The sequence below is a fragment of the Abramis brama genome (genome assembly GCF_963993115.1).
Source record: "Abramis brama genome assembly, chromosome: 9".
In the NCBI taxonomy this organism is placed as follows: domain Eukaryota; kingdom Metazoa; phylum Chordata; class Actinopteri; order Cypriniformes; family Leuciscidae; genus Abramis; species Abramis brama.
This window is the reverse complement of record NC_139971.1, coordinates 6,522,120-6,534,052: the sequence shown is the minus strand read 5'-3', so window position 1 is coordinate 6,534,052 and position 11,933 is coordinate 6,522,120. Positions and strand designations below refer to the sequence as shown.

Below are 11,933 nucleotides of genomic sequence, written 5' to 3'. Positions count from 1 at the left end.
ACCGCATTTTCCTTTCAGCGCCAATGAGAATTTTCCGCCATTTCTCCCAACCAATGAAAAACAGAAAAACGTGTTCGACTCCGTCCAATGAGAAAAAAGAGAACGTGCCAGACCTACCAATGACATTTCAAGCGCGTCACACAAGCACGCATGGATGTGTACATGTAGGCACGTATACATTATATATTTATTTATGTGTGTGTGTGTGTGTATATATATATATATATATATATAAAATGTGTGTTTTCTCTATAGTCTCTAAAGGTGATGATACACAGTGCAACTTTTTTGAGCAATGTTGCATGGGCACTTTACTGTTTAGAATGGGCAACAATTTTCTATCTAGATACTTTAGATCGGCCGTGGGCCGTGTGTCTCACCTACAGTCTGGTCTCACCTGGTTGCCCGTTGACGGCAGCATTGCTCAAAATGCCACCTTTAGGGTTCATTTGAACAATACATTTAAAATGCAGTTTTTGCGTGTTAAAAACGGAATCTACTTACTTCAGATATAATAAGAACATTTTCTTTATCATGCATTTCTTATATACTGGTACACAAAGCAGAATAAAGACGACACAATGACACGTCCATGGAAGTAGTGAATTTATTGTTGTTTCCCACCTGTAACCAAGAAGCCATTTTCCACTGGATTCAATCATATTTTACTTCTAATATATGAACTTTGTATTATTTTCCCCTCACCCCTACGACCATTTCCACAATCAAGCAGGCAATGACAAGGTCCAAGATTGGAGCCATTTAGGTGCATAGTGAAAGTCACATACAGAAATACTGTCACAAGAAGAGGGAAAAGAATAGAAAACAAAATAAGAGAATAAACTTAAAAATATATCATAACATCTCATATAAGAACAATGCACACCACAGGATGTCCCTGATTAAAAGCCATGATTGCAACATCAACTATACAGGCATACAAAGACATCGCTAAGAAGGGGGAAAGAGAGAGAAAAATAAATTGATTACAATTTTTCCTTGCCTTCCATATTAGTGGACATGCAAAACATTTTTCACCTGCCTTGGCCTCCAGCTGGGTAACTTTAGTGCATTTTTGCGCTTTATCGTGGTTTATGTCCTTGTGGGTCTAATGCTATAAACAATAGATATCATATTATTACAGTTAGACGACTCCAGTAACGGATCTACGCTCTCTTTGATTTAAGCAATGTGTGCAAAGTATTGCCACATGATAAAACTCCCCATGGCAGTTCCCATTAGGCAGCTATGAAATGAAAATGCATGACACGAGCTGAATGCAACATTTTATCAGGCCAGATTTACTCTATAAAAGGGGAGTGTTGGAGTGTGTGGATGTAACGGCAGGAAAAACAACATTCTTCTTGTAGAATCCGAGTAAAGAGACATTTTAGTGTGATATGGGAGACTGGAGGCCCCGAACCTTGTGGCCCTCTGTGCTTCAAACCAATGCGCAATGACCATCTGCAGGGGCCGCACCGTTTAATGGTCCAAGTATATGACACCATAACCAAGAGATAAAAACAAAAGACGCGGTAATGTTATTGAAATCGGGCACCTCTACATTCACAATCAGCCAAAATATCTGGCAGGCTGTCACGCCATTCTGTTTGAACCATTCATCGTATCTTACACAGGTGATGGTATCAGATGTTTGGACCGCGATATCAGTCCTTTAATCTCCAAGTTTAAACCTGTAACCCAGCCAAGATTTAAGCTCTGGAAAAAAATATGAATAAATTTACCATCTACTTTTTTTTTTTTTTCTTCTGTTTATGTATATCATGTGTTTTTAATAATTACAAAGTAAATGATTTAATGATTTTCTTCTCATATTTTCTGATTCACTATACATTTAAGTTGTTACAAATAACCTTCATATACAAGCAATCTATTTAAAAGAAGTATATCCGGCGGCCAGCGATGGTGTAGACAAACTGCTGTCTCTTTATATTGATTGTTTCAGCTTTGCTGTACCACTATAGGCTAGATCTTTATAAAATTAACATTTAAAACAACATTATAATACTCTCCAATTTTATTTACGGAAAATCAATTCCAAGCTAAATTTGCAGAATCACGTTCTCCTGATTTAAAACCACTGATAAATTGCCTTTGAAAGAAAAAAACAAAGTTACAAGAGCATAAAATTGCGCTCCATGGTACAACAGTAGCAGTATTAGAAGTAGTAGTATTAATAAACCGTTGTTTTCTTTAAATGAACCAGAGTATGCATTTCAAATGCATGAAATGATTTGAGAGCAGTTTTATATTGGTCAGTAGTATGTTCACCCCTCTCTAGCTCCACAGCCCCCACAATGGCTAAATCTGCATCTGCTCCAGATATTTGTAGGTGGGGTTTTCATAGCCATGGTTCTGCATCTTGCTCAGGTGACGCTCTTCTGGAGATAGCATAGGGTCAACCTGAAACACAAGAGGAAGATTGAACATGTCACTACATCCATAAAATGAAATATACACTACCGTTCAAATGTTTTAGAAAAAATACAGTAAAAACTAATATTGTGAAATTATTATTACAATTTAAAATAACGGTTTTCTATTTGAATACATTTCAAAATGTCATTTATTCCTGTGATGTCAAAGCTGAATTAGCAGCCTTCAGTGTCACATGAGCTGATTTTGTGATCATGAAACATTTCTTATCAGTGTTGTAAACAGTTGTGCTGCTTAAAGTTGCAGTAAGCGATTTCTAAGGGTCTGTTTACACCTGGTCATATCGTGCATTTTTACTGATTGGATAGCTATGTAATTTGTTAAAACGGTTCCATTTACACTTGCCCACATAAATGTGTCTCCGCAAAACGGATATAAATCCGATCTTCAGTTCCCGCGCTTTAGACACTCATGCTAAAGTTGACTAAAAAGAGGAATAAAAAAATCATCTTTTGGAAATTGAACTTAATGCCTTAATTAAAAAAAATTGGAAAAATCCAACCTTTAAGGACACCAATTTTCTTTGTGAATGAATAATGTATCGTAAATAAATAAATTTTCTTCCTTAAAATACAGGGTGCATAAGTTTGGACACCCCTATGTTAAATTCCCATAGACGCAGGCAGATTTTTATTTTTAAAGGCCAGTTACTTCATGGATCCAGGATACTATGCATCCTGATAAAGTTCCCTTGGCCTTTGGAATTAAAATAGCCCCACATCATCACATAGCCTTCACCATACCTAGAGATTGGCATGGTTTTATTTCAGTTAGCCTAATAGCTGGTTTGATTTGCATTGAGAGATGATTTTATGGAAAGTACTCCATGCCAATCTCTAAAAAAAAAATGGTGTCCTTAAAGGTTGGATTTTTCCTAATTTTTTTAATTAAGGCATTAAGTTCAATTTCCAAAAGATGATTTTTTATTCCTCTTTTTAGTCAACTTTAGCATGGGTGTCTAAACTTATGCATAGCACTGTATGAGCTGCATTTTATCATCAGCTAATTTAAAGATCAAAGACAGCGGCATCAGCACTTGTAAGATCATCAAGTCTCAATACTTTTAATAAAGATGATTATGTGTTGAGCGTCTGCGCCATTTTACGCTTTGGCTTTCTGAAGATATACACAGCAATTTATCTGCAGCGATACGTGTTGCGGTAGCGCCGTCATATCTGGCTATAACATGTCATATAGCCTATAATAACACGCTCTCACAAGTTTATTTGTTAACATTTTGGGAGTAGTAAAATGTACATATGTGGTTTCAACAACCAGGTGCATTTAGACTTGTCCAGTTTCGTCTGGAATGAGTCTCAGACCACCTCCTGACGTGGTTTGAGCGATCGGTTTAAATCCGTTCTGAAAGCGTTTCGAAACACACCCCTGACCCTCCCTTCATTGCTCCACTCCTAAAAATATTGAAAACACTGTGCAACACAGCATAGAGACAGAGCATATTTAGGCCACGCCCACACGGGGGGGGGGGGGGGGGCAATCCATCCGTCTCCATTGACTTATAACAAAAAACAAAACAATGTCTAAAAGCTGCTGTGTGACAAAGTGTACAGCAAACAAGCTAAAAAACCCAGAAATAAGTTTTTATAATCTGTCGACCCCAAAAAACAAGCATTTAAGGACACAAAAGTGGATACAGGCAAGTGAAACAGAGTGCAAGATGTCATATTACTCTGAGAACTACGTCCACTGGAGCAGGGAACGTAATCGGCGACAGTATAGCTTAGCTTACAAAAATATAATATATAAAACTGACATTTGGATATTTGACTTACCAGTGACAAAATGTCTACTGCATTTTTTAGTGCATACTGAGTGTCAGGATCCCAATTTACCCATTCGTTCCAGCCTGTACCCACTTTTGTGTCCTTAAAGGTCCCCTATTATGCAAAATTCACTTTTGCATGCTGTTTGGACATAAATGTGTGTTGGCAGTGTGTGTACACAACCACCGAATAGTGAAAAATCCACTCACTCCTTTTTTATTAATCCCCATAAATCATCAGCAGTGTCTCCCAACAACCTGTTTTCAGAAAGCTGTTTTAGTGACGTCACTAAAGCCACAGGCCCCGCCCACGAGTGTTGACAGACACTGCCGTTCTAACATAGACCCGCCCTGATCGAGTTCACAGCTGCTGCACTGACGAGAATGTCTCCCAAGCGTTGTAGGTGTTGTGTGGCTGGATGTATTAATCCACATAGCTCTCTCTATTTACTCCTGAAATCTGAGGCAGCCGCTGAAGACGAGGTGGAATTATTTTGTTTTTAAAGAAAATGCTCCCTCAACTCTACCGAAATTCGTTTATGTACTTGCGCACTTCTTGTAACTTACTGTGTTTACTCAGCTCTTACGGTGATTTTCTGAAGTAAAACTGCCGCTTCATCTTTTGTGTTATGATAAACTTTATTAAACTCATCACCAGTATGTTTGATCATCATTCGGACCTGATCCGAAACAGCAGACTTGTAGGCTATTAATAGTGGATACATACAAGCAGATGACAAATACGTTATAACCGTAATTAAACTACTAAACTATACCTGTTCCATCTCTATACAGCACTCTGACTCTGTAGGCATTATTGTCCAACTCCGGGTCGAAATGAACACCGTTACTGAGAGTTTCTGATATTATCATCATTCCGTGAGATGAAATTGTCCTGAGAGACTGAGCGCGAGCTCATGAAGCTCCGCCCCCTGTGCCGTGCAGCAGCAGCTTATTTGCATTTAAAGGGCACACACTAAAACAGCGCGTTTTTCTGAGCCCCAAAAAATGACAATTTAAACATACTGTAAAAATGATCTGTTGGGTATTTTGAGCTAAAACTTCACATACACACTCTGGGGACATCAGAGACTTATTTTACATCTTGTGAAAAGGGGCATAATAGGGGACCTTTAAACGCTCGTTTTTTGGGGTCAACAGATTATAAAAACGTATTTCTGGGTATTTTAGCTTGTTTGCTGTACACCTTGTCACACAGCAGCTTTTAGGCATTTTTCTGTATTTTGTTACAAGTCATAAATGCAATGCAAAGTCAATGGAGACGGTTGGATTGTTTTCCCCCCCGGTGGGCGTGGTCTTCAGATTATGACGCGTTGCGCTCTGTCTCTATTGACTAACAGCTGGTGTCTCATACAGCTTGTGCAAGTATGGATGAATCAGCTGTGATTCAACAGCATATCTTGGCTCTGTGAAACAGCAAAACAATGTTACTGACATACCAAGCAGAAACAAAGTAACCTCGGCGTCCATTATCAGGCCTTCCCACTCTCTAATGTCTCTCCAGCGCTGGAAAGCTTTTCCGATATTAACGCGAGTCCCTTCTTCTTCCAATTAAATTCCTCTGACCTTTTCCTCTTTGGTAATATCTCAGCTATCTCTCTTTCTACAAATGTCCCGCTTGCTCATCACTCTTTCCCCTCCCTCATCATCACGAGTGGACACGTCCCTATTTATTTACACAGCCAGTATGAATGAACACAATATTTTTTCAGCACACACAGAACAGACATCTAAGCAAATATTCACAAAATTGCTTGTTTAGAATATGATTTAAATTTTCGATAGCGTTTCTCAGAAATCACTGCACCTTTGATATTTTTTACTTTAATGACTAGAAAGTTCAAAAGAACAGCATTTATTTGAAACCGAAATCTTTTGCAACAGCATAAATGTCTTTACTGTCACTTTTGCTCGGTTTAATGCATCCTCGCTGAATATTATGAGTTTTTTTACTGGCCCCGAACCTTTCAATGGGAGTGTATATTCATTCTAATTTTTATATAATGTATGTATCTAAAAGATAAAAGAACACATTTTCTTTGAACCTGCTTGTCCTTGAGTGCTTTGAGTGAGAGCATTATCCTTCACAGGGATTGAGAGAATATCTCTAGCCGTTTTGTAGTTATACTCAAGGTTGCATTGAAAACAACAAGAGTGAATGATGGAGCGTGTGACCGTTAGCTCACCTCCACAATGCCGTGACTGATGGTGCCGTACTGCCTCTTCCTCAGCAGCACCAGACTGATCACAATCACCGTCGCTATGGCCACCGCAATCACCAGCAGGCCAATCAGAGCGCTGCTCCCGAAGCTGAAGTCATCCACCAGGGGGCGGAACGTCTCCTTCTCTGATCCACGACTGAACTGCGAGGGAAAAATAAACACCAACCGTATTTACACTCCCAGAGCACAAAGAGCTACGACAAACATGGCTAAAGACCTTTCAATGCTGCGACGAGTGCTTCTGAAGCAGGGGACTCGTTCTGTAACTTGTGTACAGTAATACAGTAACAACAATACAGTTGCCATGCAAAGTCTTGCACGTAAATCAAGCCTGTGTGATTATTATTATTTTTTTTATTCTGAATTTGTTGCATTTTCTATCACAAAACAGCCATCTTAAAGCATCAGTTCCCCCCAAAATGAAAATTCTCTCATCATTCACTCACCCTCATGTCATTCCAAACCTGTAGGACTTACTTTCTTCTGACATTCTCTCTGTGTTCTTCACGAAAGAAAGTTATACAGGTTTGAAAACGACATGAGGGTGAGTGAAGAATGATGACAGAATTTTCATTTAACCCTATGAAGCCTATTATATATTTGATATACAAATTTCAAAGGTCTCTAAATGATCAGCATGATCAAAACTTCACTGAAAAACCTGTTTAAGCATGAGTATCAAATGATACATCAGGCTTGCGAGGAACGCTTATTTGTTCATCTCTAGATCATTATTGTATAGCATTGAATTGTATCTTTTGCTCCCCAGCCAACATTAAATATCATCTTACGAAAACATTATTGGGAGATAGTAACAACTGATATTTATATTAATTATGTAAATAGTCCGTTATACAATTATAAAAGATCTCAATTTACATTACAAGCTATTCGAATTTCATCTTTCTTTTTGGTCATTAAATATCAGTAACTGCAAATGACATTTTTGCTCAGTTTGGGGTTATTGTCCTCCTTGAGTATGAGCTTCATATTCTCACTATATAATACTATAGGAGATGTATCGAATACAATACTCAATAAAAATGCATATGCAAACTGTGTGTTACATGTCACATTTTCAAGATCGAAATTGAGCTTATGGCATGAATGAATGTGTTGGTAGTATTGATCTGCTTCACAAAGTGAAAAACTCAATGTGCACAGACAGCCAATGACAGCCGTGACTGGCAGTTTTCACGCACAAATGTTTAGTGCTCAATTCCATTTGTGTGAGAACCTAATGATGGCGAATGACGCGTATCCACCGGACATGCTCATGCGTCTCGCGTTAAAAACATGCACACGTGCTGTGGAGGATTGTGACAAACGATGTAAAACTGTCATTTGCTCACAGGTCGAAGTGAAGCAGCCTACTGTAATCCCCCACCAACCCATTTACAGCCCATAATATGAGACTGCAGCGTTTGACAGTACCATGTATTGGGCACAGGAGGGCGCTGTACTTACCAGAGGATCAACACCCTTCAAAATCACTTCGTTAACATCCAGAGTCTCATCAATCACCTGTCAACACAGACAGGGTAGTCTCAGTTACTTCCTTGGGAACTGAAGATTGAGTCAGTGTGTGAGATGTGCAGTGTCTGTTAGATTACTGAAAATTAAGATTGAGGGGGACCAAATGTTAAAGTTCAAAAATTGGTCATTGAAAAATGCTAATTGAGCGACACCTATCCTGTATATTAAAGTGGCGTGTCCCCTCAATGTCTGTCATGGTTTTGGTGCTGTTTACAGCAATAGATGGGTATTAAATACTGTGAGCAAATCCAAACTAATTCATGAGCTTTGATACAGTGACTATGTCCTTGTTTGAAGACATGGCCAGTTGCATTTAATGAAGGAAAAACAAGCATTTTCATCTTGGCATTGTGCTATCAAACACAAAAACACCTACACGTGTATTGAAAAACATTAAGGGCTAATCAGAGCATATTTAAAGAGATAGTCACCCAAAATGTACATACTTCTGTGAAACGTAAAAGAAAGATATTTTGAAGAATGTTGGTAACCGAGCAGATCTGGTTCCCATTGGCTTCCATTCGATTTTTTGTTCAAGTCAATGGGAACTGAAACTGTTTGGTTACCAACATTCTTAAAGATATCTTCTGCAGAAAAAACAAATGCATACAGGTTTGATATGACATCATGAGAGAATTTTCATTTTTGGGTGGACTACGCCTTTTATGTAGCTTAGATTCTCATAAACCTCTGATAGCACCTCTGTGTGATTTCACAAAGACAGACATGCAGAAATATTGCACGAACAAAACAAGGCGAACACATGAGTCACATTCTTCTGAGAGATCATGCATTGCAAGTCTCCAGCTCAGCCCTTCACAACCACACGGGCTCTTGTGCGAGCTGCGAACAGGGGAGACTGGAATGTGACTGGGAAATATGTGAATGTGGCATGCAAAGAATGCCATGAATGAGATAAAAATAAGATAAACCAAACTTGTATTTCTGGAAGGAGATAGCAGAGCAGTGATTGCAAGGCAGCAAGTGAAGTGCTAAAGTTTAAGGTAAGATTAGATGTCAGGCATTGGTTCAGAGGAGGCTATAGATATTTAAAATAGACCCCAATTTATTGCAAATAAATGCAAGAAAGGAGTCCAATCGGAATTCAACATGCTAACCATATGACGACAACCATTGAATGGCTAACATTTAAGTAAATTCAATATTTATAAATTGACGATAAATATAAAGTTACAAAAAAATAATAGATAGCACTGACATTAGTAAGTTTTCAAAGGGTCAGCAGAAAATGTCAGAGAATGTCAACATTCACTGCATTTGACATTATTACCATCTCAGTTTACTTTCTGAAAAAAGTTAAGAAATCACGAGACTATTCATGATTATTTTATTTTTTGATAGCCATTGTTTTTAAAAAGTACAAAACTGTCACTTTTAGCTGCTCACTGCAGGTTGTACAGTCTTGTAAAACTGCTTTGAAACCATATTTATTATAAAAAAAGGAGGCTAGAAATATGTTTAATACATTTTAAAATTTAAATCTAACATTAATAATGGGTAAAACAAAAGATAATCTGTCAACATGATACAGAGAGAATGGTTTCTAGAATTTATGAAATTTTTTAGTAAAATGACAATATAATAAAATCCATTTATTTAATTCTGCTAACAACGTAGTCTCCATAATATAACTTTTTTTGCAACGCCTTTATATTTTAAAGGCGGGGGTGATCATTATATTTGGGGGTCCTTGGCATCAAAACATTTGAAAATCCCCCAAAGCTATGTCAATCCAGTGCTGCCTTGCAAGCGCTGTAAAGACAAATAAACTCACATGGCACAGTTATTACTAGACCAACAATTTACACTAGAAATAATTAGACTTACAGAGCAAACTGTCTGTATTATTTAGCTGTTCATCTAGGTGTATCATGAAAGCCTTTCTACATTTTATTATTAGCACTTAAACTGAATGTTTATAATAATCCTGAATTGTTTTTTTTTTGTTAGATTATGTAATGACATGAGAGCTGGCGTCAGCAGTTGGCACAGTGTACACCACAGAGCAGTAAAGCGTGTGTGGTGCTCGAGGCAGGCTGGTGGTCTCACCACATTTTCGTTGATCTTGCTCTTGCTATTGATGACTTTTTCCTCTGCTCCAATCAGACCGTCCAGACTGTTCATGCCAGAGCCTGCAGAGGGAACAGCCAATCAGAGTCATTCCTGCATTCAAATCAAACTCAAACGTTTACCAACATCTCTGTGATCAACAGTAGCTGCCTTGATCAAGCCCATAACTTCAATTCTTAGCCTATTCATAGCCAGAAACCTGCTGCCTTGCCAATTTGCGCAGTCAGTCAGTCAGGGGGCGGCACACCAACGCAGACTCATTCATAAGTCATGCACTTATTACAGTGTATGATGCAGAAGCTCCCACTGAACCCAGAGTCCTCCTGGATCAGCCCAGGCAAGCTCAGTGTAAACATTCAGCTCAAAGCAAGAGGTGTGATCTACTGTGGTCAAAAGGTCTCTTCCTGGAAGAATTAGTGCCTTGAGACATTCTGTGAGCACTTGTTTCCAGTAACAGCTCTATAAATAGACAATCACCCTACATATTAAACAATTAAAGTCAACATGAACCTGCATTCATAACCCATTCTACTACCACGATGTGACATTTCTGAACGGAACAACTGACAGGATGGTCAAAAGTGGTCGTTCAATACCAGAACCAGGAATTAGGCCGTTTAAACCTCTGCCTGCTGGGAACTGACATGGAGATTATGTGGAGGCTAATGGTCAAGTTCACTGTCAAGAGAATACCGATGTATTCCAATGGTGACGCTTCCTTTCGAACTGTGCGCATTCACAATGCAATTTGCTTTAAAATGGTAATATTTTACTACACTAAAGCTGCAGTCTGTAACTTTGCGTTAAAATTTACCAAAAATTATATATTGAGCGAGTATCATGAATCCATTTTCAAAACCGTGTTTTTGTCTTATCCTGAATCACTACGGTACACCTATAATAAGTGTTTATATTTGGACTATTTTTAGACCGGTCAGGTCGTACCACTGCATCATAGACATAAACAGTGCGAAGTATCTCCGGCTACAATGTTCTTCGGCAAGACGCACGCAGTTCTGTTTATTAACCACTAGAGCGCCAAAAGTAACGGACCGAAGCTTTAACATTAAAAGGCCTTAAACTACTGCATTAAATGTTGACAATTTTTTTTTAAAGACAGCATTTCCTAAAAAAAGAATGGGTTAAATATCTGGCTATTCAGATTAAGAACAATTATATTCAATGTGCACATGCAGTGTACTTCAAATCTTAAGTCTTTTTTTTTTTTTTTTTTTTTTACTAATTGCAGATAAAATACTGAAATCAAAGGTGCACTTCAAGAGAGTAGACTTTCATGACTGTTTCTTAACACACTTAAGTAAACTTTTAAAAGGTGCATTTAGTAATATCAATTGATATAAGTAAATTTATTATGATGTGTTGACTAACATATCAAAGCAAGTGTAAAGTAATTTTAACTGTAGTGTGTTATTTGATATTACACTGATGTTACATCATTATAAATTTGTAATTAGAAGTATATTAAAATACATGACATTCAAGTTTCAGTAGAAATGACGTTGAAGTATATTTTGGTTTACGATCAATGCTTGTCAGTACTTTCAGCAGTACACTAACCATAGGGATAACGTCAGAACCCAGAAGACTAATTCGCAACTGGTCCCTTCGAGATTTTCCTATGTATTGTCTAGATACTTATTAAAAACATACGTTTTCAAAAAAATAAACATAACTGTTTCAAAATGTGTTAAAACAACGAAGTGTCATCAAGAGGTTTTATTCTACTCATAAATTGAAAAACCCCATTACAAAATTTTTAAGGAATCAGTGGCAAATTAGTCTTCTGGGTTTTTTGACACCAC

The 11,933-nt window shown here is 37.8% G+C and overlaps 1 protein-coding gene across 7 annotated transcripts in view; it reads right to left on the bottom strand.

The window, feature by feature from the left end:
* Positions 1 to 593: 593 nt before the first annotated feature.
* Positions 594 to 11,933, bottom strand: part of aplp2 (amyloid beta (A4) precursor-like protein 2) — a 90,835-nt gene continuing 79,495 nt past the window's right edge. For 4 of the 7 annotated variants that reach the window (XM_084124733.1, XM_084124732.1, XM_084124736.1 and 1 more), the window contains 4 exons: positions 10,090 to 10,172; positions 7,951 to 8,007; positions 6,448 to 6,624; positions 594 to 2,424 (listed from right to left, as the gene is read on the bottom strand). In XM_084124733.1, the coding sequence (XP_083980859.1) occupies positions 2,323 to 2,424; positions 6,448 to 6,624; positions 7,951 to 8,007; positions 10,090 to 10,172 (419 nt within the window). In that variant the 3' untranslated portion in view covers positions 594 to 2,322. The remainder of the gene's footprint in view (positions 2,425 to 6,447; positions 6,625 to 7,950; positions 8,008 to 10,089; positions 10,173 to 11,933) is intronic. The other 3 variants (XM_084124738.1, XM_084124734.1, XM_084124735.1) reach the window with 1 other exon arrangement.